Source organism: Synchiropus splendidus, chromosome 17 (assembly GCF_027744825.2).
Source record: "Synchiropus splendidus isolate RoL2022-P1 chromosome 17, RoL_Sspl_1.0, whole genome shotgun sequence".
Classification (NCBI taxonomy): domain Eukaryota; kingdom Metazoa; phylum Chordata; class Actinopteri; order Syngnathiformes; family Callionymidae; genus Synchiropus; species Synchiropus splendidus.
Genome location: NC_071350.1, coordinates 14,340,897 through 14,368,073, shown reverse-complemented (window position 1 = coordinate 14,368,073; position 27,177 = coordinate 14,340,897). Strand labels below are relative to the sequence as shown.

The window sequence follows — 27,177 nt, the reverse complement described above, 5'->3', positions numbered from 1 at the left end:
TGGATGTCAGGACAGAATGTAGAGACTTAGTCAATAAAATGTATTTTTTTTCATTATTCCCAGAATTGTTAAATTATTATTATTTATTTTTTGCCCGCATCACCCTCCTGTAGTATAGGATTTGCTGTGTCCACCAGAGACTGTCTTCAGGTTCTTATAGCCAGGTTTCCCTTGGTGTCTGATGTGCCACCGTGCGTGAGGTAGCGTGTCTGTATTCACATAAGTGAAGTCGTAGTTCTAGATCCAGAGAGGTCACCACCTTATCTCAACTGCTCGAGTAAATCTGGCAGTCTTCTCGTAAAATGACTGGAGTCCCGTCTCCTCTTGTAGATGTGCTGGGAGCAAGTCTTCAGTATTTATTCTCACTGACTTTCATTTCAGTGGAGTCTGTGATGTTTGTAGAGGCAGGGAGACCTCCATGACTGAGAGCTCAAATATACACAAGCTCCACTTCGGCGCGGCTGCTGACAGACTCGATCCGGAACAGACGGAATTGTTGATCTTGTCTCTAAAAGCTTCTCTTGTGTGTCCTCAGGGGGTGCACCGGCCGGCCAGGGACAACCCAGTGGGACGAGACGGCGTCCGGAGGACAGACTGGCACGACTACGAGGCGATCAAAAGAGACGCGGCGAGATCGGGTTGGTAGACGACTCCCTGCTCATGAATAATCCGCCCGATTTAGACCAGACCTGCAGAGACATCAGACACAAATAATTCAGAAACGTAAAGATCCGCTCTCGAGGTTTGTCGTCTTCAAACGCCCTAATTGGCTTGTTTATCCCTGAAACGAACCTCCAGAAGCTGTACGTGGTGATTCTTCTTATCTGGAGCAGGCCGTGTGGATCAGTTCTCCTTAATGAAACGTGTTTGTGAATGATAAGACTTGTTTTGTTCTCTCCAGGGAATCTTTTTCCCTTTTAAGAAAATCGGCGAGAAATAAACTGCAGAGTTTAACAGCTCATGGTTATTCCAGCGCCGCCTCGTTCACTCATGAGGGAAGAAGCGCTCAGTCGCTCCCAAACCTGCCTCCTGCTGACCTTCCCATGCAAGTTTAATGTTCCTTGTTCCCCTCAAATAAGTATGAATTACTATTATATTGGTTGGTGATGAAGATGATCATCATCTGTTTCTAGTTTGACTCAGAAAACTCACAACAAATATTGTTTTGATTTGATTTTTGTCCTATCTTGTGAGCATTTTACGCTACAAACATCATTCAGCACCTTTATTTGGAACTCACCATATCATGCTAGGACATGACATGTCCTCCTGTCCTGCCTGCTTTTCAACTAAAGTCTGACATTGTTTTCTCCTTGCATCAAACACGTGTCCCCCTGGTGTCTAAAATCATGTCCTACTGGGGTCAAACATTATGCCCCCTGGTGTCTAAAATCATGTTCTCATGGGGTCAAACATCATGCCCCCCTGGGGTCAAACATCGTGTTCTCATAGGGCCAAACATCAGGTTCTCCTGGGGTCAAACATCATGTCCCAATGGCGCCAAACAACATGTCCCCCCCGGGACCAAACATCATGTCCCCCTGGGGCCGAACATCATGGCCCTCGGGGTCCAACATTATATCCTTCTTTAGTCTAACATCAGGTTCTCCTGGGGTCAAACATCATGTTCCCCTGGGGTAACATCATGTCCTCCTGGAGTCTAACTTCATGCTCTCTGGGGGCCACTTCATGGTTTACTCTTTGGTTCTCCTTGTACTCAGACTTCTTTCAGCACAGTGACTGGACTAATGTTCTGGGTCGAACTCGACCTTAGATATTTCCTTCTGAGCATCTAAGGAGACTCTGATGAATTTGCCAACTGTGCATCTGTTTCAGGAAACGGTGAGCAAGGGAAGCCTTTTCCTCTGACCGACGCCGACAGGGTGGACCAGGCTTACCGAGAGAACGGCTTCAACATCTATGTCAGTGACAGGATCTCGCTAAACCGCTCCGTCCCAGACATCCGACATCCAAAGTGAGTGGAACTGTTGAGGTTTAGATTTCAATGTGGTCATTTGACATGTCATGGTTGAAACACCATCTGGGAGTGTGGACGTGTTGCTCGCCTCCCGCTCAACTGCTTTTTATGCCCAAATATCCGGAGCCTGAGTGAGCAGCTTCATCGAAATAGACGTGGAAGTCTCTGCCTGTGATTGCTGCCAAATCCTGCAGAAGGTGATTTCACAGATAGACTCTTTCTAGCAGAGGGAGGATGAATCACCTCACACTCGCTGGGAAAGCCTGCAGCAGATCATCTGTTACAACCCTGTAGAGCAATCTGAACGTATGGTGGGGAGAGGGCTGCATTGTATCGAAATACCAGTAATAATTACTGTGCCGCGCTGCCCTGAGATCATTGTCAAGAACATCTGGAGGAGGAAGTTTGTGGAAAACTTGCTCCTGTCATGTATCCTGGCCACCAGAAACCAAAAATTCTGCTCCTCCTCACTAATTGTTGTTTATACCTTTGGTTCACCCATGCTGCTCCAAACAACGGCTCCAATTATTGTCCGGTCCTGTTGTTCTCCGGTGACATCTCACTTTTGTAAAACCAGAGCGGATCACGCGCCATGCCTTCGCCCGCACACACTTGTGTTTTTTACGGCAATTATCCGCCCCAGCCGTGGTGCTGATCACCAGTGCGTGACCGCGTCCGGTTGCTCGACGCAAGGCTGCACAGAACATACAAACCGTGTGATCACAAAGCTCCTGCTTGGACTCTGGTGGCGGCTGCAGACCTGGCATTCCGCCGCTAACCATGTGATGGATCATCTGAACGCTAGTCCACCTGGAGCTGAGCAGCAGCAGCAGCAGCAATCTCCCAAAGTGTTCCAATGAGAAAGTTCTCATAACGGATGGCGGGCATGTCAATGAATAAAGTGTAGAAGCTGCTGAAGTTCCGCTGACGTGAGTTTGGGTTATGGATCATGTCACTCATCAGGTTTCTGATCGATCACAGCACTCGCTGAGACTATCCAGAGGTTTTGCTTGTGTGCGCCTGATCCTCACAGCATGGAAGGACTTCTAAATGTTAATGGTTTATTTATATTTTTGTGCCGTTATTTGTTGATTTTCATGCTGACAATGTTGAGAACTGACTCATAAACCGTTGGGACTGGTGCACATGGTCTACACTGCTTACTAGGGATGGGCGATTATCGAACACGATATACCTATATACTCACTCGCTGCATTGGACTTACACACGTGAACATGACGAGACCGTGACAGCGCGCCGCACTCTGCAGCTCTGCGGTGTTTGACAGCCAACACCGCCGTGCAATGGTTGTGGTGAGTGCGGTGGACTTGTTCACTGGTGTCACTGGTTCACAATCGTAGTCTTAAACTTATTTTTAATACAGGGAACCTTTGATAATGACAGTGGTCGAGTCTCTGGATCTGTGTTTATTTTATTAGATGGAGTGTTCCTCATAGGTTCTCTGACGGTGTACTCTTCTGCGTCCCCATTAGGGTTCACTGATCACAGACACACTCTCTCAGGCAGAGCTAATGCCACTAACCCGCATCACTTAGGGACCGTCAACAAATTCTAAAGCGGTCAAAGTATTAGTGAAATTTTCAATAAGGCAATGAAAAACAAGACAACAAACACATTAGACAAAGGACTGACCGTTTCTATAATGATTGGGAGAATAGAATATGACTAAATGATCATTTATTCACGTTATTTCTAATATTTCTTCAATAGCATCTAGGAAATGTGTCCAGACTGGTCCATAGTTCAAGTCAACTGTTGAGAGACACGAGATACAGCAGACAGACGGCTCAATTTAACCCCTAAATAAAACTGGCAGAGCAGTGTGTCAGACTCGAGCGGCTTCTACCAGAGACTTGAAACATGGAATTTCTCATCTCTACACTTAGTGAACTATTATATTTAAACATAAACAAACACTGATGTTGGAGTCAAGCTCCACTAAGTTTCAACATAAAACAGTTTCAAGAGAGACTGTAGTGTCCAACATGAAAAAAGTGGTAATATCGCTGAACATTTATCGTGATAACTTTTAACTACTGTCTAACTGCTTACTAACATATTTGTATGTGTTTTGTGCAGCTGTAAACACAAGCTGTACTCGGAGAAGCTCCCCAACACCAGCATCATCATCCCCTTCCACAACGAGGGCTGGTCCTCTCTGCTCAGGACCGTCCACAGCGTCCTCAACCGCTCGCCGCCACAGCTCATCGCCGAGATCATTCTGGTGGACGACTTCAGCGACAAAGGTAGCGACACACACACACACACACACACACACACCTCCGCCCGACACACAATACTGTGATACCTTGGGCGTCTGTATCAGTTTGAACTTTAAACTTGAAGCTGTTGCTTCATGAATGAGTAGATAAAAGCTTGCTGGTTTGGGGCAGATGGAAGCTTAAGCAGTTAATGTGAAAAACTGAAGATATGAGGTTTTTAGAACTCAACAAAATGTTATCCACTCCGATCATTATCGCTCACCATCAGGATTTTAAACACCTGCAATCTTCCAGTCATGTCGCCGTCCTGTACACCATTTCCAGTGTCCTTCAAGAACTTGATTTTCAAAGTAAGAATCTTATGAAGGCCATCAAAGTTCTGGGCTCCACCTCAAACATCTGTTCTCCATGTCCACTTACATGGAGCTCCTGAGAGCTAGTCCTGGACAACAGGCAAGTGAGTGATTCGGTCCGTTGGCGGCGAATCCCACGTTTCTCACACTGTATTCACCTCACAGTAGGTGTACTGTTCGCTGGACTTGTTCTCCTGAGAGGCAGTTGACTCAGAAGCGATTAGAAAGCAGCTGGATCCAGAATCACAGGTCTTTGCGTTTGTTTTCTCGCTCCTGGTCATGTTGAGTCCTCCACCCACGTGAGACTCACCTGGAACAGGAGTCGCAGCGCTCACAGCTGCTCCCGAGTCACCGGCTCTCCTGGTCCTGCTGCATCTTCACCCACCCACATTCACACTGGTGTGACTCAGCAAGAGAGAGAGCTAGTGAGTCACAGGAGGAGAGCGCTTCTACTTCAGTGATTCTTCCTTTCTCCAGTCATGAAACAATGACTCATGAAACTTGAGTTTTTATTTGCATCTACTGCTGTGACCCAGCTTGGAAGTTGAGTTTGGTTCTCGACCTCCAGTTTGACTGACAAGTGTGTTGTTTGCCACAGTGTTTATTGAAACAATCAAATGTGTTGTGACAGGAGGTCAGGAGGAGCAGCTTCTTCTCTAGTCAGTCTCTCTCTGCCCAAACTTGGCCGCTCCACTCTGAGTTTATTCGGCAGTTCATCAGCGTTTATGTGCTCCCTTTTAATGTCCACCGAGCATTTGTTCTCATCTCTGTCCAACATCATCATTCTCACCATACTTTAAGCCCTCTACTGGCAAATCTTGTTCTTTTTAATCCCATTCAGCAAACGTGGAGAAATAATAGGGTGTCGTAGTGTCCACTAGAACCTGAGAGGTTTGTCTTTTGGCTCAGCTCTCTGTTTCTGCTCCATCAGTGAAACTCTCCAGGCGTCGCTTGTCAGCTCTCATGGTGTAAATTGGAGCATCATTACAGATGATAATGCTGAAATCAGTTCTGCGCGAAGAGCCGGCGCTGATAAGAGAAACGGCCATTGAGGGAGGAGGCGGCGCCTCCGATAAAGACCTGTTATTATGTTTTAATGGCCGTCCCCGGAGAGCTGGGGGGCCATTTCCCGCTATTCAGCAGCCGATTCTAAAGGCTGAATGAGACGCCGGCGAGGAATCACTGATGGAGACGTGCGCCGGCGAGGAAGCACGTGGTCAACTCTGAATTATGATTGGGAAATTTATTCTGCTTCTGTCGGCAGGTTTCCCAGCTGTGGAGGTGCAGTGATGGGTTTTTGTTCACCTCAAGTTTAGAACTGTTGGAAACAGAGGCCAAACTACGTTTCTAAGAATGTGTTTTCCCACAACAAAATGAAAGCTCGCTCCCATTTCTGGTAGCGAGAGCAGAAGCGGCCAGTGATGTGGAGACAGGAAGCACAAGGTGATCGACTGATGTCAAAGGAATGTCCTCTGACAGGTTTTCTCTTTTTTCCTGAATGTGACGTTGGCACCCAGCTGCTGGCCCCGATCAATCTTTCTTGTTTTTAGATGTTTAATTTCCTCCCTTTTTTTTTGTTCCGCACCAATTAACCTCAAATTACCGAGCCGTTGCGGTGTCCAAACCCCGTCTCTCCAACCTGCTGGATTTTGTCCCAGAAGTTCTGGCTCTACACCAAAAACCTCCGCACCCAAACATCCAGGGACTCATCACGTCTTTGAAGCGTGTGCAAAGCTGCCAGCAGGTCCAGCAGAGAGCGAGGAGACACAGATGGGGAGGGGGTGGAGAGACACCCCACCTCCACCCCTGCTCCCTTTCCATCAGTGATCAGATGAAGAGAGTGATTCAGTCACGTGTCCAGAGTGAGGCTGGTGATTTAGGAGTTGGAAGGACAGGTGGACTGATTCCAGGGTTCAACAGATGATTCCTGAGTCTAGAGGAGGGAATGGGTGGGTATTCCGTGAGATTGAGAGGGGTGGACCTACCATCCCCGGGGTCAGCGGGACAGGTGGACACTTTTAGAGTTGGCTGGATGATCCCAGAGTCGGCGGAGTTGGACCGACCATCCCAGAGTTAGAGGGACAGGCGAACGGGTCCACTGTGTGTGGAACGATCACAGGGCTATCGGAGTGAGTGAGGGAGGGTGAGAAAGTACCACTGTCTAGTGCTGTGACTCTGAACCATAGGGCAGGGGCTCATGGTTGGGTCGCGAGCGCCTCCTAGAGGGCCAAGAGGTGCTCAGTTTTTATTAGATTTATTTTATATAAGAACATTTTATGGTGCTACTTTCATTTACACTTATAGCTTCTTTGGAGTTGAAATAAAATATATTATTTTTATTTCATTTTTAGACATGGTTTTATTTTTGATATTTTAGATATTTAGACATGGTTTTATTATTTATTTTATTCAAAATTTTATCCAGTTTTTCTAATTTTCTCTACAGTTTGCATCAAGTGTATTTTCATTTTTTCTTTAGTAAATTTGATGAATATGACTTGCACTTTGTTCTGCAGCTGGTTGGACTTTTCGATGACAAATAAATCTTTGCGATGATCTCATGGTTTCATGTCATTTCACAAGTTTTTTTTTTTTGTCTAAACACAGAACCATCAATGTTTCTCACTCAACTCAGGATAGAAACAGACCTGGGATCTCTTCATGTTGATGAACTAACGTGGTCGTCCATGACCCCTGGGCCCCCCACGTGCCCCCCACCTTACTCAAATCAAGACTAATGTGTTTGCCCACGTCAGCGACTCGCTCTCATTACTGTGATTTATCGCCTCTACAATTTCCTGCGAAGCTGTGAAGCCGCATTTCAATTAATTCAGGTGAAATTAACGTCCGTAATTAGAGGCGCTAACCTTTCCCTCGCCGACTTGGCCCAACGTGTCACGCCAACGATCGCGCCATGTTCTGCTGTCACTCACCCAGGTTATGTGAGACGCAGGCCAGCGCAGACCCGACGCTTCACCTGACTCAATCTTGCTACAGATAATTGCTAACAGGCCCACGTGTTACGGTGTCGGAGCGTTGGCGTGGAGGTTCAGGACGCGGCGCTGTCACATGTTAATGAACAGTCGTCCAGAGTCAGACGCCGCAAGTCAGTTGTCCACGAGTCTTAGGCTGCTAAGAATCACATGAATAATGACTCAAAACTCACACCAACCTGAACTTCAGTGACTCAGGACTTAAAATTAGAGACCCGGGTTGTGACTTTGGGCGTAAGCAGCTGTTTACCTTTCAAGTCAGACAGTAATGACTTGAGTTCTTGTGCTGAATGTTCTTACTGAAGACCATATCCTGAACCTCTTGTCACACTTGAACCCCTCTTGTGGCTTTGCTCCTTAATCTGATCATATTCTTCTTGTATGCAGAGCACCTGAAGGGGGCGCTGGAAGAGTACATGCAGCGGCTGCCCAAAGTCCGGATCTTGAGGACCAAAAAGAGGGAGGGTCTGATCCGAACCCGGCTGCTTGGGGCCAATGCGGCTAAAGGGGAAGTCATCACCTTCCTGGACTCACACTGTGAAGCCAACGTCAACTGGCTGCCCCCCCTGCTGGGTGAGACTACAGAACCACTACAGTCTAGTTGGTCCGACACTCACTCACTCACTATTCTTGGTGTTGCTCAGACCGGATCGCCCAGAACAGGAAGACCATCGTGTGCCCGATGATCGACGTCATCGACCACGACAACTTTGGCTACGAGACCCAGGCGGGCGACGCCATGAGAGGAGCCTTCGACTGGGAGATGTACTACAAGAGGATCCCCATCCCAGCCACCCTGCAGAAGGACGACTCGAGCGAGCCGTTCGAGTGAGTCTGCCTGTGCCCCTTCAAACAACAGCGATCTAAAATAACTGTAAGACTGGAAGTTGACAATGGCAAGACAATGGACAGCGACATTAGCAAACAACGTAGCTAATGGTGACAATAAAAATACACTACAGTTGGGCAAAAATATTGCGACACTAAAATGACAACAAAAAGTAAAAGCAATAAATGAACTATAACAGCGATGATAACACAGTTGACAACTTTCTGAGACCAAAGGGGTCACATGACATTGACATGACACTTGTCTTGGTTGTTTCGAGTTGTCTAAAGGCAGGCATGGGATCCGCCCTGCACAGTGTCAAGAAAACGCAGCGGGCGCAGTCGCTACGCTACAATCAATCGTGGTTTGGTGAATTAGTCGGCTGCTACGGCCAATGAATTGACCTTCTACGCTGCAAATCCAATTTGTGATCTTCATTTTTGTCCGTATGGAGAAGACGCAGGGGGCATGTTATCCCTGGAAGGGGGGGGTTTGGGAGCGTCCTCAAGGTCGCCCATGTTGAAGGGCCAAGTGATTCTCGTCCACTGGAGAGACCTCTCAAGACTCTGCAGTAGGTCTGACCCAAAGCAGCAGCTCCACTCTGAGTGTCTGATGGACGGCTGAGCTTGTCAATGCGTCTGCCATGGAAACCTGAGGAAGCTCACCTTTACAACTGTGGTCTCAAGATCCTATTGGAAAGAGTCCGTATGATGGAGGAATATGAAGGGAATAGCAGCGTCGACTGTGGAAGGAGAAATAAAATAAGTGATGCAGTGACAATAACAGCACTTATGGTGACGCTAACATTGATGATAACGTCCATTCTGAGAGCGACATTAAAGGAACGGCAAGATGAACAGCCTTGTGAACCACATTGACGCGAGCAACAGCCGCGATGAGGACAATAACAGACGAGACTTAAAGGCCGTTATACAAAGACGATTAGCTTTGGTTCTGGTCTCAGCGACTCGTGTCCTTCGTCAGAATGAGATCAAATCCATTTCAGTACGCGAGAATTAATATTCCCGCCGCTCAATCAACCCCCCCGACTCCTTTCAATCGCCAGACAAAAGGGTTTCAAACTCAACCTTCCACACCGTCAACTTCCTGCTCAAAGTCAGAGACGCTCGATCTTAATTCAGTGCAGCCGCTCGATGGCCGGCGGCGGAGCTTCGTCCAAATTCAATTTTCCTCCGTGAGTCCAATGGTGCTGCTTTGTTTGTGGTGGGGAACCGAAACGTCAGGGTGATTGTTGTCCTCTGGAGCGAGACGCTTCTGTGCCAGGATGAAAGAGTGAAAGATGGACTTTTGTTTGGGACTCAATTGTGAGTCGTTCATGAGAAGATCATCGATCCAATAATCACAGGCTGAAACCCAAGGGGGGAGAGAGGTGAAGAGGGGAGGGGGGCGTCTGGTCTCCAGGAAGCTCACATTGTTGCCAAACCTGGACAGGAACAAGTCTCATGAGGTTCTGGGCCCTGGTGTCTCGCAGGTCTCCGGTGATGGCGGGCGGACTGTTCGCAGTGGACAGGAAGTGGTTCTGGGAGCTGGGAGGATACGACAGTGGTCTGGAGATCTGGGGAGGGGAGCAGTACGAGATCTCCTTTAAGGTACCGAAACATTACGACCCCAGATTTCTTTCAACTGTTGCTTCATCCAAGCCTTTCCATTCAGGCTTTGAATCTCAAGTTCATTTTAATTTAAATACGTTAAATAATGTTATTTTTTTGTCATTTTGTAAATTTTAAATTCTCTTTTTACTGTCAATTATTATTATTGTTATTAATAATAATTTTTTTTTCGACTGCAGTGGTATTCACTCTAAATGTTTTAATGTAATTTGGTATTTTTTTTAGAATTGTTTTACTGCTTTTTATGTTTTTCTATATTTTAATATGCATAATTTTTGATTGTTTCATTATACTTTATTTCATCTGTTTTTATGGTGTCGAGTTTTGATATTTTAATTCTTATTTTCTTTTTTTTTTAAGTTGATTTTTTTTATTTTATCTCAGTTGCTCAGTCAAGTGTTTATCCTTTTTTTTGTTGTTTTTTTTGTTTTAATTTTCTTTGTCTATTTGTAGTACTATGATTTTTTTTTTTTTTTGCCATGTTACTTGAGGTTTAACTCAACTAACTAATGTAAATTCTATATTATTATATGTAAAAATGTAAATTATATATTATATTGAAGTTTCAATTTTTTATTGTTTTCATTCATTTTAATGTAATGTATTTACTATTTATAGTTGGGTTTTATATATATATATATATATATATATATATATATATATATATATATTCCGTGGTCAGGCTTTGTTTTGTGCAGTTTTAGATGAGAAATCAGCCTCAGTGTTTTATCTCCCACCAACATGTGCGCGGCGCTCACGGTAGAACAAAGATCTCCGCTGACACTGGGACCACCCAGGATTCCTCTGTCAGATGACTCTGTCCGAGCACCTCCCGGGGCCCGGGCCGCTCCTTCTGGAGGGTCCACATTCATCATCCTCAGAAAAAAAGCTTATTAGATTTCTCCGCTCTGGCGTCTCGGCATGAATTATTCGGCCGCACACTCGGAACTCTGCTGACGCCGCCGCACAGACGGACCGTCGCAGTAATTGAATTTGGGTTTGGAGGACTAAGGGCTTCTGTCATCTCACCTAATTAAGCACAAAGGCCGACGGCTGGTGCTCTGATTCGATTGGACGCCAGCTAACAAGTCTCCGTGCCCGCAGGAGCCTCCAAACCAGTCCAGACTGTCTCCCCTTCGTTTTTCTGGCTGGAGGAAAACACACCACTCCCCCCACCAGAGGTCCCGGCCCGGTCACCTCCACAGCTTCACGCTTTGACACGTCTCACTTTCACACTTCCTGCACTGTCGACCTTGTCACTTCCTGTTAGTAGCTGTCAAAACTGTGTGTGTGTCTTTCAGGTGTGGATGTGCGGCGGCCGGATGGAGGACATCCCTTGCTCAAGGGTGGGACACATCTACAGGAAGTACGTGCCCTACAAAGTCCCGGGCGGCGTCAGTCTAGCTCGAGTGAGTTTGTGTGTCAACATCGCCGTGTGTGTCACCTCCCACGCAGTTTGTGTGCACTTAGTCCATTACAGGCTCGTGCTCACACACACACACACACACACACACACACTGGTGTTGGTATTGCTATGTCTCATCGCCATAACCCTTTCCCAAGCCTCTCATCCTAAACCTAACCAACCAAAAGAAATGGCTGACCTTAACCAGGACCTAAACCAAACCCAAATTCAATTATCATGTTATTTTGAAGTTTGAATCCTCAAATTGAGCAGCCTGGCAAAAATGTCTCCACAAACACACTTTATTTCACGCCCTTATGTATAAACTTCACCCTCTGATTCCAGAACCTGAAGCGGGTCGCCGAGGTCTGGATGGATGAGTACGCTGAGTACATCTACCAGCGCCGACCCGAGTACCGCCACCTGTCGGCCGGAGACATGACGGCGCAGAAGGAGCTGAGGACTCGACTCAACTGTAAGAACTTCAAGTGGTTCATGAGCGAGGTGGCCTGGGACCTGCCCAAGCACTACCCGCCGGTGGAGCCCCCTGCTGCCGCCTGGGGAGAGGTGCATTTCTTAGACTCGGCACATGTTATACATGATTTAATCTGAACCGAGTCTCTCACGGCTGCAGGTCCGTAACGCTGGGAGCGGCTTGTGTCTGGAGAACAAACACTTTGTGTCCGGCAGTCCGATCCGGCTGGAAAACTGTGTCAAAGGTCGCGGAGACGTCAGCTGGGCCCACGGACAGGTAAGGCCTCAACTGACCTTTGACTCATCTCCACTCCTGACATTCTTCTTATCTCTCCTCTATTTTGTCTTTGCATTCCATCTTTCCTATCTCTGTGCCCTCCATCCTTCATTTTCTATTCACTCCCGCGTCCTCTTTCCTTCACCTCTGTGTATTCTCTTCTCTCCCACCATCTGTTTCACCTCCCTGTCCTCCATCTGTCCTTTTCCCTCCGCCCTTTGCTTTCTCTTCCTCTCCTCCCTCCACTTCTCTTCCACTTTCCTACCTTCACCTCTGTGTCCTTGTCTCATTTCCCCATTGTTCTGAGCTCTTCTTCTGACCTTTATTAACCCCTCACTTGCTCCAGCTTATTTTTGTCTCCCCGTTTTTTTTCTCCTCGCCTTCCTTCTTCCATTCCTCTCCTCTTCCTCCCCTTCCCTCTCTAGTCATCCACAAAGTGACCTCACAAGTGTTTGTTCTCCACACAGGTCTTCACGTTGGGCTGGAGGGAGGACATCCGGGTGGGCGACCCCATGCACACCAAGAAGGTCTGCTTCGACGCCGTGTCCCAGAACAGCGCGGTGACTCTGTACGACTGTCACGGCATGAGGGGGAACCAGCTGTGGCGATACAGGAAGGTGAGGAGCCTGGACACTGTCAGTTAGGTTTGTCTGTTTAGCAGTGGTGACAGCAGCGTCTCCCCGCAGGACAAGAGCCTCTACCACCCGGTCAGCAACAGCTGCATGGACAGCAACCCCAACGAGCGGCGCGTCTTCATGAACGCGTGCAACCCGGCGTCACCGAGTCAGCAGTGGCTGTTTGAGAGGACCAACAGCACCGTGCTGGAGCGCTTCAGCGGCTGAACTCTGCATGGAGCTCGCCGCCACGGGTTCCACTCCGGGTCTCTGTTTACGAGCGTCCCACCCTGAGGGACGGCGCCACAGATGTGAAGTGTTCTGAGCTCACTGTGTCCTGGCCCGCCCCCTTTCCTCGTCCCACCTGCTGATGTAGTTTCATGTCTCTCGGTCACTTTAATTCTAGGAGGCGTCCGGCTATCAAGGGCTCCTCGGGACCATCGCCATGGATGTGTCCTCTGTGGTCGCCGCCCGGACGCTTTCGGGTGGAGGGTTTTAAATGCACTTGTGTATCTGCTGACTTGAACAAATCTTAGTGCCTTGTAGGGAGGGGACTCCGTGTTTGTATGTGGCCATGGATTTACGAACTCCTGTGCAGCACCGTGAACGCACCGCCAGGAACATGCTGCTGTGTTTTTCTTTTGTTTTTTTCTTTTAAAGTTCTCATGGGTTCAGCTGCCACACAAGGCTAAGAAACATTTTGAATTATTGAAATACATTTTTCAGCAGCTAATGCTAACAGTAAATGAAACACCAAACGCAAGATCCTTTGGTTAAGTTGCTAACCGTAAAATGCTAACAAAGTTTTACGTAAATTGTTGGTGCTCTGGGTTCATCTGAACAAACAAACACATTATTCTGTAGTTCTTTACAAAGTTTGCCATGAATCGTGTGCGGCGTGCACGTTAGCGACACAGCTAATGAAGCTACTCCACTGGCATCACTGTTCCAAATATCAGTTTTTTTCATCGTTAAACTTTTTTAAATTGAGACTAGAAAGACGAAGATGTCTCTGATCCTGGTTGAACCTTAGATGATGTGTTGACTCTTCCGTCCACCTGATGTGGCCCTGTGTCTCAGCGTTCGTCTCTGGTGTGAAGGTGAGGTTGGGGTTTGTTTTTGTGTTTGTGATCTTCATTTTCCATCGTCGTCCTCACCCCAGCATCTTACAAGCGTCTTTCTCATCCCACCTTTCTTAAAGCTGAGCTTTAAGTACAGATTTATGAGGTCTTTATTGAAGCTTGTCCGGAGTGAACCCGAACAGATCCAGCTAACAACTCCGGTTTTAATAGTTCTGTGGTGGATGTCTAACATGACAATAAATTATATTTTTGAATGAAGAAGTTACAGCTGAAAACAGCTACCCTCAGACCTTCTCTTGGTTGACAAAGCTTCATTTTCACATCCCTCCAGATGGCGCTCTCTGCAGTCTATGAGCAACTATTTTAGTGAACGTCACTTTATTTTTTAAATTTAGAGTGCCGCCTACTGAGGTTTTGATGTGTAATATTTTATGGTTTTTACCGCCTGTTATTTTCACACGTTGAATGAAAGTGAAAGTTAACCACACTTTCGACGACGGTTAATTTAGTTTGCGTCACAAACTAAACAAAGTGCACAAACTTTACTTCGATTTAAACATGTAACCCCATTGTTATCGTAGCAATACGAAGAATTTTGGTAACGTGAAGCGCCGTCTAGCTAGCTAGCCAGCTTAATAGAAATCATTAGCTACTTGAAAAAAGTAATGGCTGCGGTGGTGTTGCTAAATATGACATCGCTTCAACCTGAAACACTTAAGACGCCATTTCGTTTTGCTCTAATTCCAGTTTCAAGGCGCTAGCTTTAGCGCTAAAAATGGGCCGCTAGCACTGTCAAACAGAAAATACGACGTAGCGTCTGGAGTTTAAAATTGGGTGCTGTTGTTGATGCCGACTTGTTGAGCACTAAATGTTGCTTGACTTCTAAAGAAAATAACTCCATATGTATGCTAATGTACATTTTTGAAACCCGACAAGTCACAGAGGGCACTTTCACAAACCTAACTGATGTGTCAGAAATATTCCCCATGTTTTTTTTTGTCAGTTTTAGAAAACTCTTTTGTAACTTTGTCGTCTGTGTTTTGGGTTCTCTTCCTAACAACGGTGTGTTTACTGATGGTAACGTAGTCTACTGGAGGAACCTCGTGAGGTTTAAATTTCAACTGTGGTTTTGCTCCGATCGTGTGTGATGAATGTGACTTTCAACTTGATCATCCCTCTTATATGCAAACGTAGCTTGGTTAGTCGTTTGTTTCCGACCTGGTTATGGTCACGGTGACGACCTCCCTCCCTCCTCTGTGGTGAAGCTAAGTGTTTTATATGTGGGAGCGAGTGTCCACGACACATCAGTGCAATCCCGAGACAGAAATGTATGTGTTTTTCTATCTCGCCAGAAGATATTTTTTTCTACTGCAGCTGTACGGTTTGGATATTTAACAACAGAAATGGAATTGTATCATATTTTTGCTGAAATTGTAGGAAATAAATCTATATTTCGATGAGAAGTTTCTCTGGTACTTGATCCCAGCTACTCGGGGTGAGAGGCGGAGACACCCTGGACGGGTCACTGCTGCGGCAACGAAACACCAAATAGTAACTGAAGTATTTACGCTGACAATGTTCTAGTGCTGCGTGAGCATCCATCACCGTCATCGTTCTATGAAGTCGTTCCATGTGAGACTCCTCCGTGTTCTGGTCCACGCGGTGATGGATGCTGTTGTCATCTGGCCACGGATCCCGCGCCCGCTGCTCCAGGATCAATGCCAACCCTCTGGAGACTCGCCACCATCTTCGCCGCCGCGCAGACACGACGACCCAAGCATCACAATGGTCCCGGGTCTCATTCATCAATCAGGCGCGGCTTCAGCGGGAAAAAAAAATCAAAAATGAAAAATCCATTCTCCATCAGCGCTTCAGACGCGGCCGCAAAAATGAAAGTTCTGACCTTTATTTAATCAATGCAGGAGATAAAAACTCATTTTTCTTCCCCCGGTTACCTGCTGAGTTCCCGTGGCCACTTAGATCCGAAGCCTCACGTTGATTCTGGTCTCCAGCGGTTCTGTTTGGTTGATGAGTTCCATTATAAATCTAACACCGTCAGGGTTGAAATTGTTTTTGCTCTTCTCAGCCTTTATACTACTACGTTTCCTTCTGACTTGCTGGCACACAATGTTCTTCAGTGCAGGGGTCAAACTCAGCCACACATGGGACCAAACTTGAGTCAGAAAGAGCCTGACTGGTGTCCTGAGTTATTGACAGCTTTAGCTTCTCTGTGGTTCAGTGCGACTCCAAACACTCCAGCTCTTGTTCTTGGAGCACATATATATATTTGCTGTGTTGAAATCTATCCAGAGGTTTCATGGCGCCTCACTGTTAAACCTGGCCATCAGTCTGAGAGACTCAGGGATACGGTACAAGAGAACCAGCCACCCTCTGGTGGCCACCAAGTACTTAAATCCATGTCCGTGTCTATCACCATTTATTATATCTAACTTTGGGAGTATGACTCCGACTGTTGCCGTGGTAACCACTGGATCTGTGGTCATAATGTTACAACTGGAATTTAGAAGAATCATTGGTTTCCCAACTACTAAGTTTGACACCTAAACTTGGCTTCTGTTCCGCTCATGTCCTGGAGGTCGGGTTTGTTTAAAGTCGTCCAAAACGAATTTTTGCGGCGAGCTGCTGGTGTCAACACGTGACCTCCAACGTTCCTGTCCATTTTGAGCAACTCCGCAACTTGGAGATGCTTCAGTTGCCATGACAACCTGCTCTCTCCATTCTGAGCTTCAGATAAACCCGAAGCTTCTGGATGTTGATGTTCTGACTTGTTAGCTTGACGTGTTGGCTCGAGTCGGAGACCTTCTGATGTGAACACCTGGACGGAGCTGGAGGGTTCAGAGCCATCAGCTCCAGTCACTTCTTCATGACCTTATTCACCCACGAACCTTCATCTTCAGTGTTCTGGCTCCAACACCCGTCTCCTCTCCACAGGTCCAAACCGTGCTGCCTCCCTAGCTTTGTCTCCGCCACATGAGCTGTCACTCCCCGCGCGCTGAAGTCGAGTCACAAATGTGGATGCAGAGTCGGTCAGCAGTTGGCTCGGCGCGCTGAACTCCGGCAGGTGGACCAGTCGGGGAGAAGTCCTCCACCGTCTCAGCCCGTCAGGTTCCTGCTCAAGTCTGCGTCAGCTGCGATTCGACCCGAGCGAGCGGAGCAACAGCGGCTGTCACATCCGCTTTCCTGTCACCACGGATCCAGTCTGTGGCGGCCGGCGCCGTCAACTCGGATGCAGATCAAGTCCTCCGCTGGAGTCCAGGCTGACTCAGCAGAACTTCAGGTGGTGACACGCACATGCATGAAGTCGATTTGGACCAGAACTTCTATTAACTACCCGACCATTGTGAAGGGCACCCGTGACCTTTGACCCGAGTCATTCAGTCAAAGGTCAATCCTGCGAAATGCTAATGAGCAAAGCAAATGAAAGGCTCTCATACGTCTGCAAGTTGTTAGTGCTGGTCGCCGTGGCAACTGTGTGGTCATGTTGCATCCTCCGTTCATGCGGTTACCGTGGAAACAGAGGCGCTTCCTGATTAGCTTCATGACAGTGAACGGGCGACACGTTGCTCTCCAATTTTTCGGATAAGAAGATCGTCGCCGCAGAACTTCATGAACCGACACTTGGACCTTTGTTAAAAAACGGTTTGGAGAACAAACAGCGGCCATGTCTGGCGCCGCGGTGGGTTCATCAGTCACCTCATGTTGTGGCAACAAACTCTTTGGTTATGTCTACCTCCGATCCCAGCTAGTCGGGTATGCAGGAGGCCTCCATGAAGGCGATAAAGCCCACTTGAAAACAGCACGTGATGAACCCAGGTGGCAACAAAACAACGCAGAGCAGCAAGCGCTTCCTCCTCCTTGGGTCACATGACCGCCTCCATCAAATCGCAGCTGTCATGAGCGTAACACGGTTGTTGTTCTCGTGACAGCTACAAGTGTGAACCCGGAGATTCACGCTTTTCTGATGCTTTGTTCATACTCTGCAACAAACAAAACAACCAACGCTCTCTGAGTCAGAGCACGGAGAGAGAGAGCGGGCACACGAGAAGTGACTCACGGAGGAGCAAAATAAAGTGTGTATTCCAGAGAGAAAATGAGAAGAGCGTGTCGTCCAAGTGTGGAAGGTGCTGGTGCAGAAACAAAGAGATTCAAATTGGACCGAATTCTCTTCTTCTGAGTCAAGTGTTGCCGGATCACATCTGACTCGTGTGTGTGTGTGTGTGTGTCCATGTCCACACAAGGCTCGAGTGCTCCTCAACAGAAACACTGAACGCGAAACACTCGACTGACTGACAAGCCGAGATGTGAACTTTCACACCGGTGGATTCAGAATACATTTCTCTCATGAATAAGAAACATTGTTTCTCTTCTCTCTGTTTGTCGTCGAAAGCTGCAGCCGATTCACTCACAAACAAAGCAAATGTTTCATGCCAGGTTGATAAAATTGCTTTGAACCTTGTATTATTATGATGATGACGAAGACAAACACAGATGGAAACCATCAAGCAGCGTAAGATTCAACAGAAATTCAGCTCCCGAGTCATGAGTGACCAGATGCTCCTGACTTTGCTGGTTGATCGTGGTTTAAACACCTTTCAAAAGTGTTGCTATAGAGTGTGGGAGGGATGTTTACAGGGTCATCTATGAGGACCACTGTCTCGCCCCCCGCACACACACACACACACACACACACACACACACACACACACACACCCCACCCCCACTGCATTATCCATGTAGTGAGTCCACTGCAGCTGAGAGGAGCCGCACTGCTTGTCTCTTGTGGTACATACTGTTCATTATCGAAACGCTGGCCTCCCTGTACACACGTGTGTGTGTGTGAGCTTGTTTTAGCTGCCACCTGTCCTTTTGACTTGCTGTTCAGTTCGACCTGCCATTCGCTGTCTCCTCCCTCCTTTGTCTGGACTGATGATCGTCGGTCATTTTATTGTTACATCAATGAGTTAAATTCGATAGCGACTTGATATCTACCAAACTATTACCACAAATTAACCTGACAATATTTTGGGAATATAGGGGAGATTTTTTTTCTTCCTTTCCTTCTCCCTTCTACCCCCCACTGCACTCCCCAAAGAAAAACCTCTCTACAAACAGAAGTTGTGTATTTCCAGCTTGAAAGTCTCATTCATCATGAAAACTACCTCTAACATTATTCCATTGACATTATTGTTAATACTGCTACTGTTGTTGCTGTTGTTCGGATTTACAAACATTCTAAAGATTTCTCCATTCATTTCTGTGACTTCTGCTCATGTGACCACCGGTGGTTTTAGACCAGGACAAGCCAGTTAATTCCACAACATATACCACTTCGAACGTCCCGGAATTCGAGCAAATCGGAGTTCGAACAAATATTTTGAGATTTTTATGCTTCGGATTTCGAACGAAAATCCAGAATTTGAACGCCCCCAAAAAAGCCGGAAAAAAAATAACATGCGCGGACCGATCAGCTGACCCACGTCGTGCTTTGTTATTGTGTATAACACAGCCTCTGTATGCAGACGTGTCCCGTTAGCTACATTTACTGACTGTTTTTTCTTCATATTGAGGTGTAAAACCTTTCCTGTCTCCACACTGGACCGTGGTAGAGTGTCACAGGGGAGGTGCTCGCTCTCCACACCTCCACTCCAGGGTTTGATGTCCTGTTGTGGGCTGGAGCTGGGACAGGGATGAGGAGAGTCTGGGACAGAGCGTGACTTGGTTTATGACTTTGTCACAGCCAAACTGCACAGAAGCGCACATTCAGAGCTGGACACGCACCGGGCACCTCTTCACTTCTGGAGAGACGTCACTCACTCGGCAACCCCTCCCACATGCAGCGGCCACACACATAGAGGAACAGCCACCTGCAGCAGACACTCTACATTCACTCCTACAAAAGACTATTTTAAGGCTTGGAACGCATTAGTTCTTTTTCCATTCATTGTAATGGGAAAAATTGATTCAGATTTCGAACAATTTGCTTCTCGAACGGCCTTCTGGAACGGGTTGTGGTCGAGAACCGAGGTTCCACTGTAACTGATGATTAAAGGCAAAAGTAAAGTGTCATTCACTCCTTTATTTTTCATCTCCATCAACCCATCTGTTCGTCGTTCTCCTCCCAATTAAGGTCGTCTCCTCTCACCTCCGTGGTTCAACAGCTCGGCCTCAGACTTGTATTTAAATTGGCTGCTAGAATCAGGTCCAGTCCAGTCGGTTGGCAGAGTCCAGCGCGTGCCACGGTCAGCGTGGCGGAACGGCATTAGAGTCCAGATGTCGGACATCAGCGACTCGGCTCAGAACGTGAGCGAGCGGGCGAGCGGGGGCTGTGTAATCTTCTGTTCAAAGCTGCTCTCGCGAGCGTCGGGGAGTTGGAGCGCAGAGTCGGCGCCGGTTTAATTAGAAAAACCAACAGAAGCATTGTTGGGAAAGAAAAAGATTCTGCCACCGGATCATCTCTTTGTGGAGGAAGTTTCCAGATCTGCCGTTAATTACTGGAGGGAATATCATGAAAGACTTCATATATCAGCGGAGCTTCCTTCTGAGGTTCCTGCGCCGCGTCCTCCAGCCGCCGTCAGAGGTCGACGCAGATGAAAGAAGTTCTTCAGGACCACTTCTTTAATTTGTTCCTCCTTCCCACCGGCCTCAAACGTGCCAAATATGGCCACTTAAAAACTTTCCCCACGGGGCTTTAATAAGCTTCCTGGTTCGGGGAAAAAAATGGTGTCAGCAGTTTAAAGACGCTGCGTACTCCACCGCTAATGAGGCAACCCAATCTGGAGGACTAGAAGAAGAAGAAGCGAGGAGAAAGTACGGCTGGACTCCTCGTGAGGAGAGTTTGGGGAAGTGTGGGGAGTGGAAATGAGAATGAAACTGGAGATGGAATGATGAGACGTGAAGGGAAATCCATGCCAAAGCATAAGAAGAAGGTGGTCAGTCGAAGGAAAGGAGACCACAGAAAGTGAGAAGAACACTGGACGGAGAAGACTAAGATGAAAAGATGGTGAGGTGTTTCAATAGGAATGAAGTCTTGAGTTGTAAAAACAATATGATAAGAAGTATGTTACAGTGAAACAAGGAGATAATAGGAATTTGAGTAGAAAAACAATGGTCAGGAAGGAACAAAATAATGTGAAGAAGAGGCTTCATCATTTGTGAATAAACTGGAGAAGACAAGAGAAGAAGTCAAATGAATGGTACAAGAAGAGGAAACAAATAGAAAAGCAAGATCCAACCAGACGGCAGGAGGCAGGGAGGGCAAGAGGAAGAAAGGAGAAAAAAGACCACAAGAAAAAGAAATAGATAGTCAAGAAGTAGCTGTGGTCGGTGTGGAAGGTGAGAAGATAACAGAAGGAAGAATGGAATTCAAAGATGAAGAAGAAGATGGTGCGAGAAATTGTCTTGAGGCCTGGTCAGAAAAGATAAAAGTAGTATGAGTGGCATAACAAACTTGCAGATAAGAAGATAAATGATGAGCAAAGAGGAATGAAAGTATGGTGCTGAGATAAGTGGGAGAATAATCATGAGAACTATAAGAGCGCTCAGAGAGTGCAAGCCTCCGCCAAGCAGCTTCAGTTCACCCCAACAGAGGATCACTCCCACTCCACATACTGACTGAAAAATTCATCCAAATCCATCCATCAGTTTTCATAAACCGGTAATAAGAAAACAGTGAGAAATGTAAACAGTGAAACTAGAAGTGTACTAAGCACTAGAGGCTGTCACACTGTTGACCAGGTTTAACTTCCTCCACTCACAGCTCTGAAACACAGGAACAGGAAGTGATGTCAGCTGCGAGTGACACATCAACTGTGAGGCATTTTCTTTTCTTTTCTTTATAAATGACTCAAACGCTTTCAGCCAAATGTTCATCCGAACAGAACAGTCTGCTTCATGTTTGTGTTGTTGGCGAGCAGGTGAGTCCAGGTGCGTCTCCGGGGTCTGGCTCTGACTCGTGTGTGAGTCAGAGCCAGGCCCTGTGATAAAGCGCCAGCTGCCTCATCCGTCGGCTGCCATGTGGACTCGGACCAGAGACGCACCTGGACGGAGGCAGACTGACTGATGAGGCTGCAGGGACGACGGAACAAAAGATGACACGCGGAAGAAAGGAAGCAAAGGCGCAGGTCGAGACTCCGTCATGAAGCTGAGCGTCGCAAGCAAGCGTTCCTTATCTCCTCAGTAAAGTCTGGACGAGCGTGATGAGTCCCTGTCTGAAGTCAGTGTTTCCTCTTGTTCTGCATTTGTTTGGATTGTTCCACTGATCACAGAGAATTTTTGTGGAGAAACAAACGCCAAAAACAGAGAAGAGTTTGATTTGAAATACGTTTGATGTGATTCCGTGTCCGGGATTGGAAGCAACAACCGCTTCATCTCGGCGACTGATCCGCCCGGCTGCCACCTGGATCAGCCGAAACATTACGACCACGTGACCTGGGTCCAGCAGGTTGTCTGTTTTTCTCATCACCCAAACAACTTCACTCGATGATGTGACGTTGAGCTGCAGCCTCCCAGCATGAAGGTCACAGGTCCAAATCCAGCTTCAGGCAAATCAGGGTGCAAACCTCAGTATCTTCGATTCTGCTTCCTCCATCACTCGAAATACTATTTTCACTCTCATGTATTGAGAAAAGCCTGGGATCTTCCACACACCGCTCTGAGTCTAAGCCTCTTCCGGACTCATGTCATGTCTGTGTCTTTAAATTCTCCCGGAGAAGAACACTTTACCACCTTGTGTTGTTTAGTAAACAGCGTGGCGGCGTGTGAGGATTTACAGCTAATAATCGGCGTGAGAGCGACTGTGATGTCGCAGCGGAAACAGCATAAGTGAGAATTATTGGGCGCATTAGAGTTCCACCACCGAGGGCGGCGCGGGAAGTGTTTTGTTGTCGTCTGCAAAACAAGCTCAAATTGGACGGTGTCGCAGCAAAGTGCACTTTTCATCCTGATAATTCGACGAGACTAAGGCGAGCGTTTCATCCGTCATCAGACTCGGGCTGACGTGTTTAGGGCGCACTGTTCATCACGTTTATCGCCGTGTGTTTAAGGAAATTGGTCCCGAGTTGGTGGAGGGCGCTGGACAGCAACAGCACAACCAGCATCCTTCTCAATGACTCACTGGTCTGGTGAGTTCACCTGGGAGGAGGCGCCGCGTCAGACCCGCTGGACTGGATTAGCATCGGTAGCGCCTCGTAAACACCCTTATATAGACCTGCGTCACATTTCTGAAGCGGCACGTCTCATCTCCTCTGTAAATGCGTCCAGAGTACAGTTCACCAGCGAGAGTCCTTCACATGAAGCACCGCGCGCTCTCGTCTGAGCGGGCTCGGGCTAAAGTGTTTACCATTGTGTAGAGATGCTCTTGGCCGCCGGCGCGTGTTAAATTAGCGCGGCACAGACGCACTTAAGACAAAGACGCCGCTTCGGCTGGTGATTGCATCAGCGCGCAGGGTTCCATAATGGAGTCAGATATTAAGAGCGAAGGCCCGGGTGAGGGAGTCAAGTACCGGCATCGGGATGAAGAGGGGGAAAACACCGGGGCATCATGTCAACTCGCCGCTGCCATGCCCCTGGTTGACATTCAAACAAGTCGTTCCTCAAAGACAGTTTTCTGTCGTGAATGTTAATTTCAAGCTGTTGACACGTGTGTTGTTGTCCTCTATCACAGTCATCTTCATCACCCTTCATCACTCACCAATGTTAAGGCTCAACTCTGCTCATCGTGCTGCTGTGGTTCTAGTTGTTTGTTGGTCCAGTTAGCAACACTTTACACTGGCTTCTCAGTCCTCGAGACATATTACTAGTCTCCGTAAAGCTCAAGAGTCTTACAGCCATGATAGAATCCTACAGGTTTTATCGAGTCTTACAGCTTTTATGGAGTCTTTGACCTATAAGGTCTTACAGTTTCAGTAAGTCTTTCAGGCATTATAGAGTCTTAGTCTCAAGAGTCTCACAGGCCTTACAGAGTCTTAGAGTCACGAGAGTCTTACAGTTATGATAGAATCCTACAGGTTTTATCAAGTCATACAGCCTTTATGGAGTCTTTGACCTATAAGGTCTTAAAGTTTCAGTAAGTCTTTAGGCATTACAGAGTCTTAGATTCACAAGAGTCTTAGACCCACGATAGAGCCCTACAAATTTTATCGAATCATACTGCCTCCTTAGAGTCTTTGAGCTGTAAGGTCTTAGAGTTTCTGCGAGTCTTTCAGGCATTATAGAGTCTTAGAGTCACAAGAGTCTTACGGCTATGACAGAATCCTACAGATTTTATCGAGTCATTCAGCCTTTATGGAGTCTTTGAGCTGTTAGTTCTTAGAGTTTCAGCGAGTCTTTCAGGCTTCATAGAGTCTTAGAGTTACAAGAGTTTTACAGTTAAGATAGATTCCTACAAATTTTATCGAGTCTTTGAGCTATAATAGCTTAGAGTTTCTGTGAGTCTTTCAGGCATTATAGAGTCTTAGAGTCACAAGAGTCTTGTAGTTATGATAGAATCCTACAGAATGTATCGAGTCATACAGCCTTTATGGAGTTTTTGTGCTGTAAGGTCTTACGGTTTCAGCGAGTCCTACAGGCATTATAGAGTCTCAGAGCTACAAGAATCTTACAGGCATTATAGTCGTACAATATTTTTTCAGAGGCACTAATATCTTACTGCTGTTTATTGTTACTGTTGAATCCCATGTTGTTGCGGTCATCCTTGTTTATCATTTCTTCCTCTCCATAGTGGTTGATGTGAGTCATGACAATTGTTTCACTGCTGATGTCGTCCTTCACTTTCGTTTTGTCATTTGTTCTGTTGCTGCTGTTATCGTCCTGCTTCTATTGTCAGCTGTTGTTGTCGCCATTGTTAGTCCTGTATACGACATTGTTTACCGTCATTAGAGGTGACAACCAGGAATGAGGAAGAGGAGGAGAGTGACGTCTGGACCTGCTTCATAATTGCCGAGTCATCCTGACAGCTCAGCAGAGACAACACCAGCGTCGTCATTTACCGAGTCCAGTCCAGCAGGGTGAAACGCGAGGAGCAAAAAAAGCACTGGGAGAGCGCAGACCGCTGTCGACACCCTGTTGCCAGATGATCGCGTGAGCAGGAAGCAAACGTGTCGCGTGGTCAGGTGAAATCTGATCCACAGAAAAATCTGTTTGCAGTGCAGACGAGTCTCGGCACCATTCAAGGGGACGCTCCTGCTTTGATGAACTCAGCGCCACCGGTGAAGTGGAGCATCAAAGGCAACACTCTCAGCCGGTCTCTCAGTCAGAGAAGCCGTTGAAGCGGGAAGTCTTCAGCTTGTTACCAGGTTAAATGACGGGAAACTCCTCGCAGAGCATTGAACTTCTGCACTGTTGCTTCTAATAAATCGACTGGTGGCGACGGCGTGAACTTTAAATTCAAACGTTTTGTTCTGCAAATCTTTCATCGCACACTTCTCTCCTTCCATTCAGACTTCATGCAGACTCCTGAAATCCAGATCTTCATCAAACAGTCCTTCACTTTCAGCTGCTGTTGTGTTTCGTTGACACGCCGCACCTTCTTAGCAAGACTCCCAGCTTCCCAGGAACACGTAGTGTTTTCACAGCGCTGAGCTGCTGAGCAGGAGCAAAAACAGAGTTCACAGAAATAATTCCTCCCAGGAGCAATTATAGAGTCTTCACGAGTCATAGAGCTGCTTCAGAGTTCAGCCATTTTTGATCGAGTCAGACAGCTGGAATAGAGTCTGACAGCTTTTATCAAGTCATAAAGTTTTTATAGTCTTCAAGACTCTTAGAGTCATTTTAGAGTCTGACCCTGTTTTTTGAGTATTTGTGAGTTTTTTGGTGTCTTGGAATCATGAAAGAGTCTTACACACATTACGGAGCTGTTAGGGTTTTAAGAATATTATTGAGTATTACAGGTGTTACAGAGTCTTACAGCCACTATTGAGTCTTACAGATGCTATAGAGTCTTACCCCTATTTTTGAGTCTTACAAGTGTTACAGCCATTATTCAGTCTTACAAACATTATATAGAGACTTACAGCCATTAGAAATATTGTAGTATCATATTGTGTTTTCAAGTCTTACGGCTTTTATTGAGTCTTAAGGATGTTATTGAGTCATGCCACTATTATTGAGGCTTACAAGTGTTGTATAATCTTACAGCCATTATTCAGTCTTACAAATATTATAGTATCATATTGTGTTTTCAAGTCTTAGGGCTTTTATTGAGTCTTAAGGATGTTACAGAGTCATACCACTATTATTGAGTCTTACAAGTGTCATAGAGTCTTACAGTCGTTATTCAGTCTTACAAACATTATAGTATCATACTGTGATTTCAAGTCTTACCGCTACTATTGAGTCTTACAGTCATTATTCAGTCTTACAAACACCATACCACATCTCCAAGTCTTTTTATGGAGTCTTGGGGCCATTATAGTCTTTAAGCCTTACGTTGAAGAGTCTCTCACTATTGAGTCTGACCTTGTTTTCCGAGTCCTACAGCTGCTATTGAGTCTCACAGTTCTACAGCCGTGAGACAGTGTTGCAGCTTTTACCAAGTCCCAGAGTCTCATAAGCTGGTATAGACTCTTACCACATTAGCCTCTTGACGTTTATAGCGTTGGAGTTTTATCAAATTTTTTTATTTTTTTTTTTTAGTCTGATAGTTTTCATCGAGTCACGGAGCCGTTGAAGAGTCTGTCACCATGGAGGTTTAGCAGTTTGGCTTCTCAGATTCAAGCCTTCACACTAGCATAAAAGATTGCCGCGTCTGAAATGAAAAGACTCGGTTCATCTGGTGTTCCAGCGCCAGACTCTTATCTTCAGTCTGATTGAATTTAACCGCGGTTGTGCAGACATCAACATGGAGTGGAAATCACCAAAATAATACCATCTTCAAATCAGATCAACAGCAGCTGCGGGAGCTCTGCTGCACGCCGGCTAATTATCGACGCGTGTGGGACGATGTGGGATTGGATTACAGCGCCGCGTGGGAGTGACAGGCCGGTTTTTAATGGAAGGAAAATGAAATAAGTGACGGGATCGCAGTGAAAGTGAGACACAGGCGACGGCAGCGAAGCATCAGGTGAGGAGTTGTAACTTGACTCATTGATAGTTTTCATGAGGTGTTTTCACGAACGCTAAAGTGAAGCTAACGCTACTAAGCAGCTGAGCAACTCTGATGTGACTCAATTTCTAGCGACACAAATCTGTGACTTTGAAGTTTGTTTGAGTCGACTGCAGGAAGTGACACCTGCTCGAGAGGTTTGAATTATTGCCGACTGAGTCCGACTCTCTTCCTCGTC

General features: G+C 46.6%; 1 protein-coding gene across 1 annotated transcript in view; it reads left to right on the top strand.

Moving 5' to 3' along the window:
* The window catches only part of LOC128748616 (polypeptide N-acetylgalactosaminyltransferase 10-like), a 30,946-nt gene extending 16,585 nt beyond the window's left edge, over positions 1-14,361 (top strand). The window contains exons 2-12 of the mRNA XM_053847549.1: positions 536-638; positions 1,837-1,975; positions 4,079-4,245; positions 7,955-8,140; positions 8,212-8,395; positions 9,889-10,006; positions 11,329-11,436; positions 11,778-11,999; positions 12,067-12,183; positions 12,651-12,800; positions 12,870-14,361. Of these exons, the coding sequence (XP_053703524.1) occupies positions 536-638; positions 1,837-1,975; positions 4,079-4,245; positions 7,955-8,140; positions 8,212-8,395; positions 9,889-10,006; positions 11,329-11,436; positions 11,778-11,999; positions 12,067-12,183; positions 12,651-12,800; positions 12,870-13,025 (1,650 nt within the window). The 3' untranslated portion in view covers positions 13,026-14,361. The remainder of the gene's footprint in view (positions 1-535; positions 639-1,836; positions 1,976-4,078; positions 4,246-7,954; positions 8,141-8,211; positions 8,396-9,888; positions 10,007-11,328; positions 11,437-11,777; positions 12,000-12,066; positions 12,184-12,650; positions 12,801-12,869) is intronic.
* Positions 14,362-27,177: the final 12,816 nt, after the last annotated feature.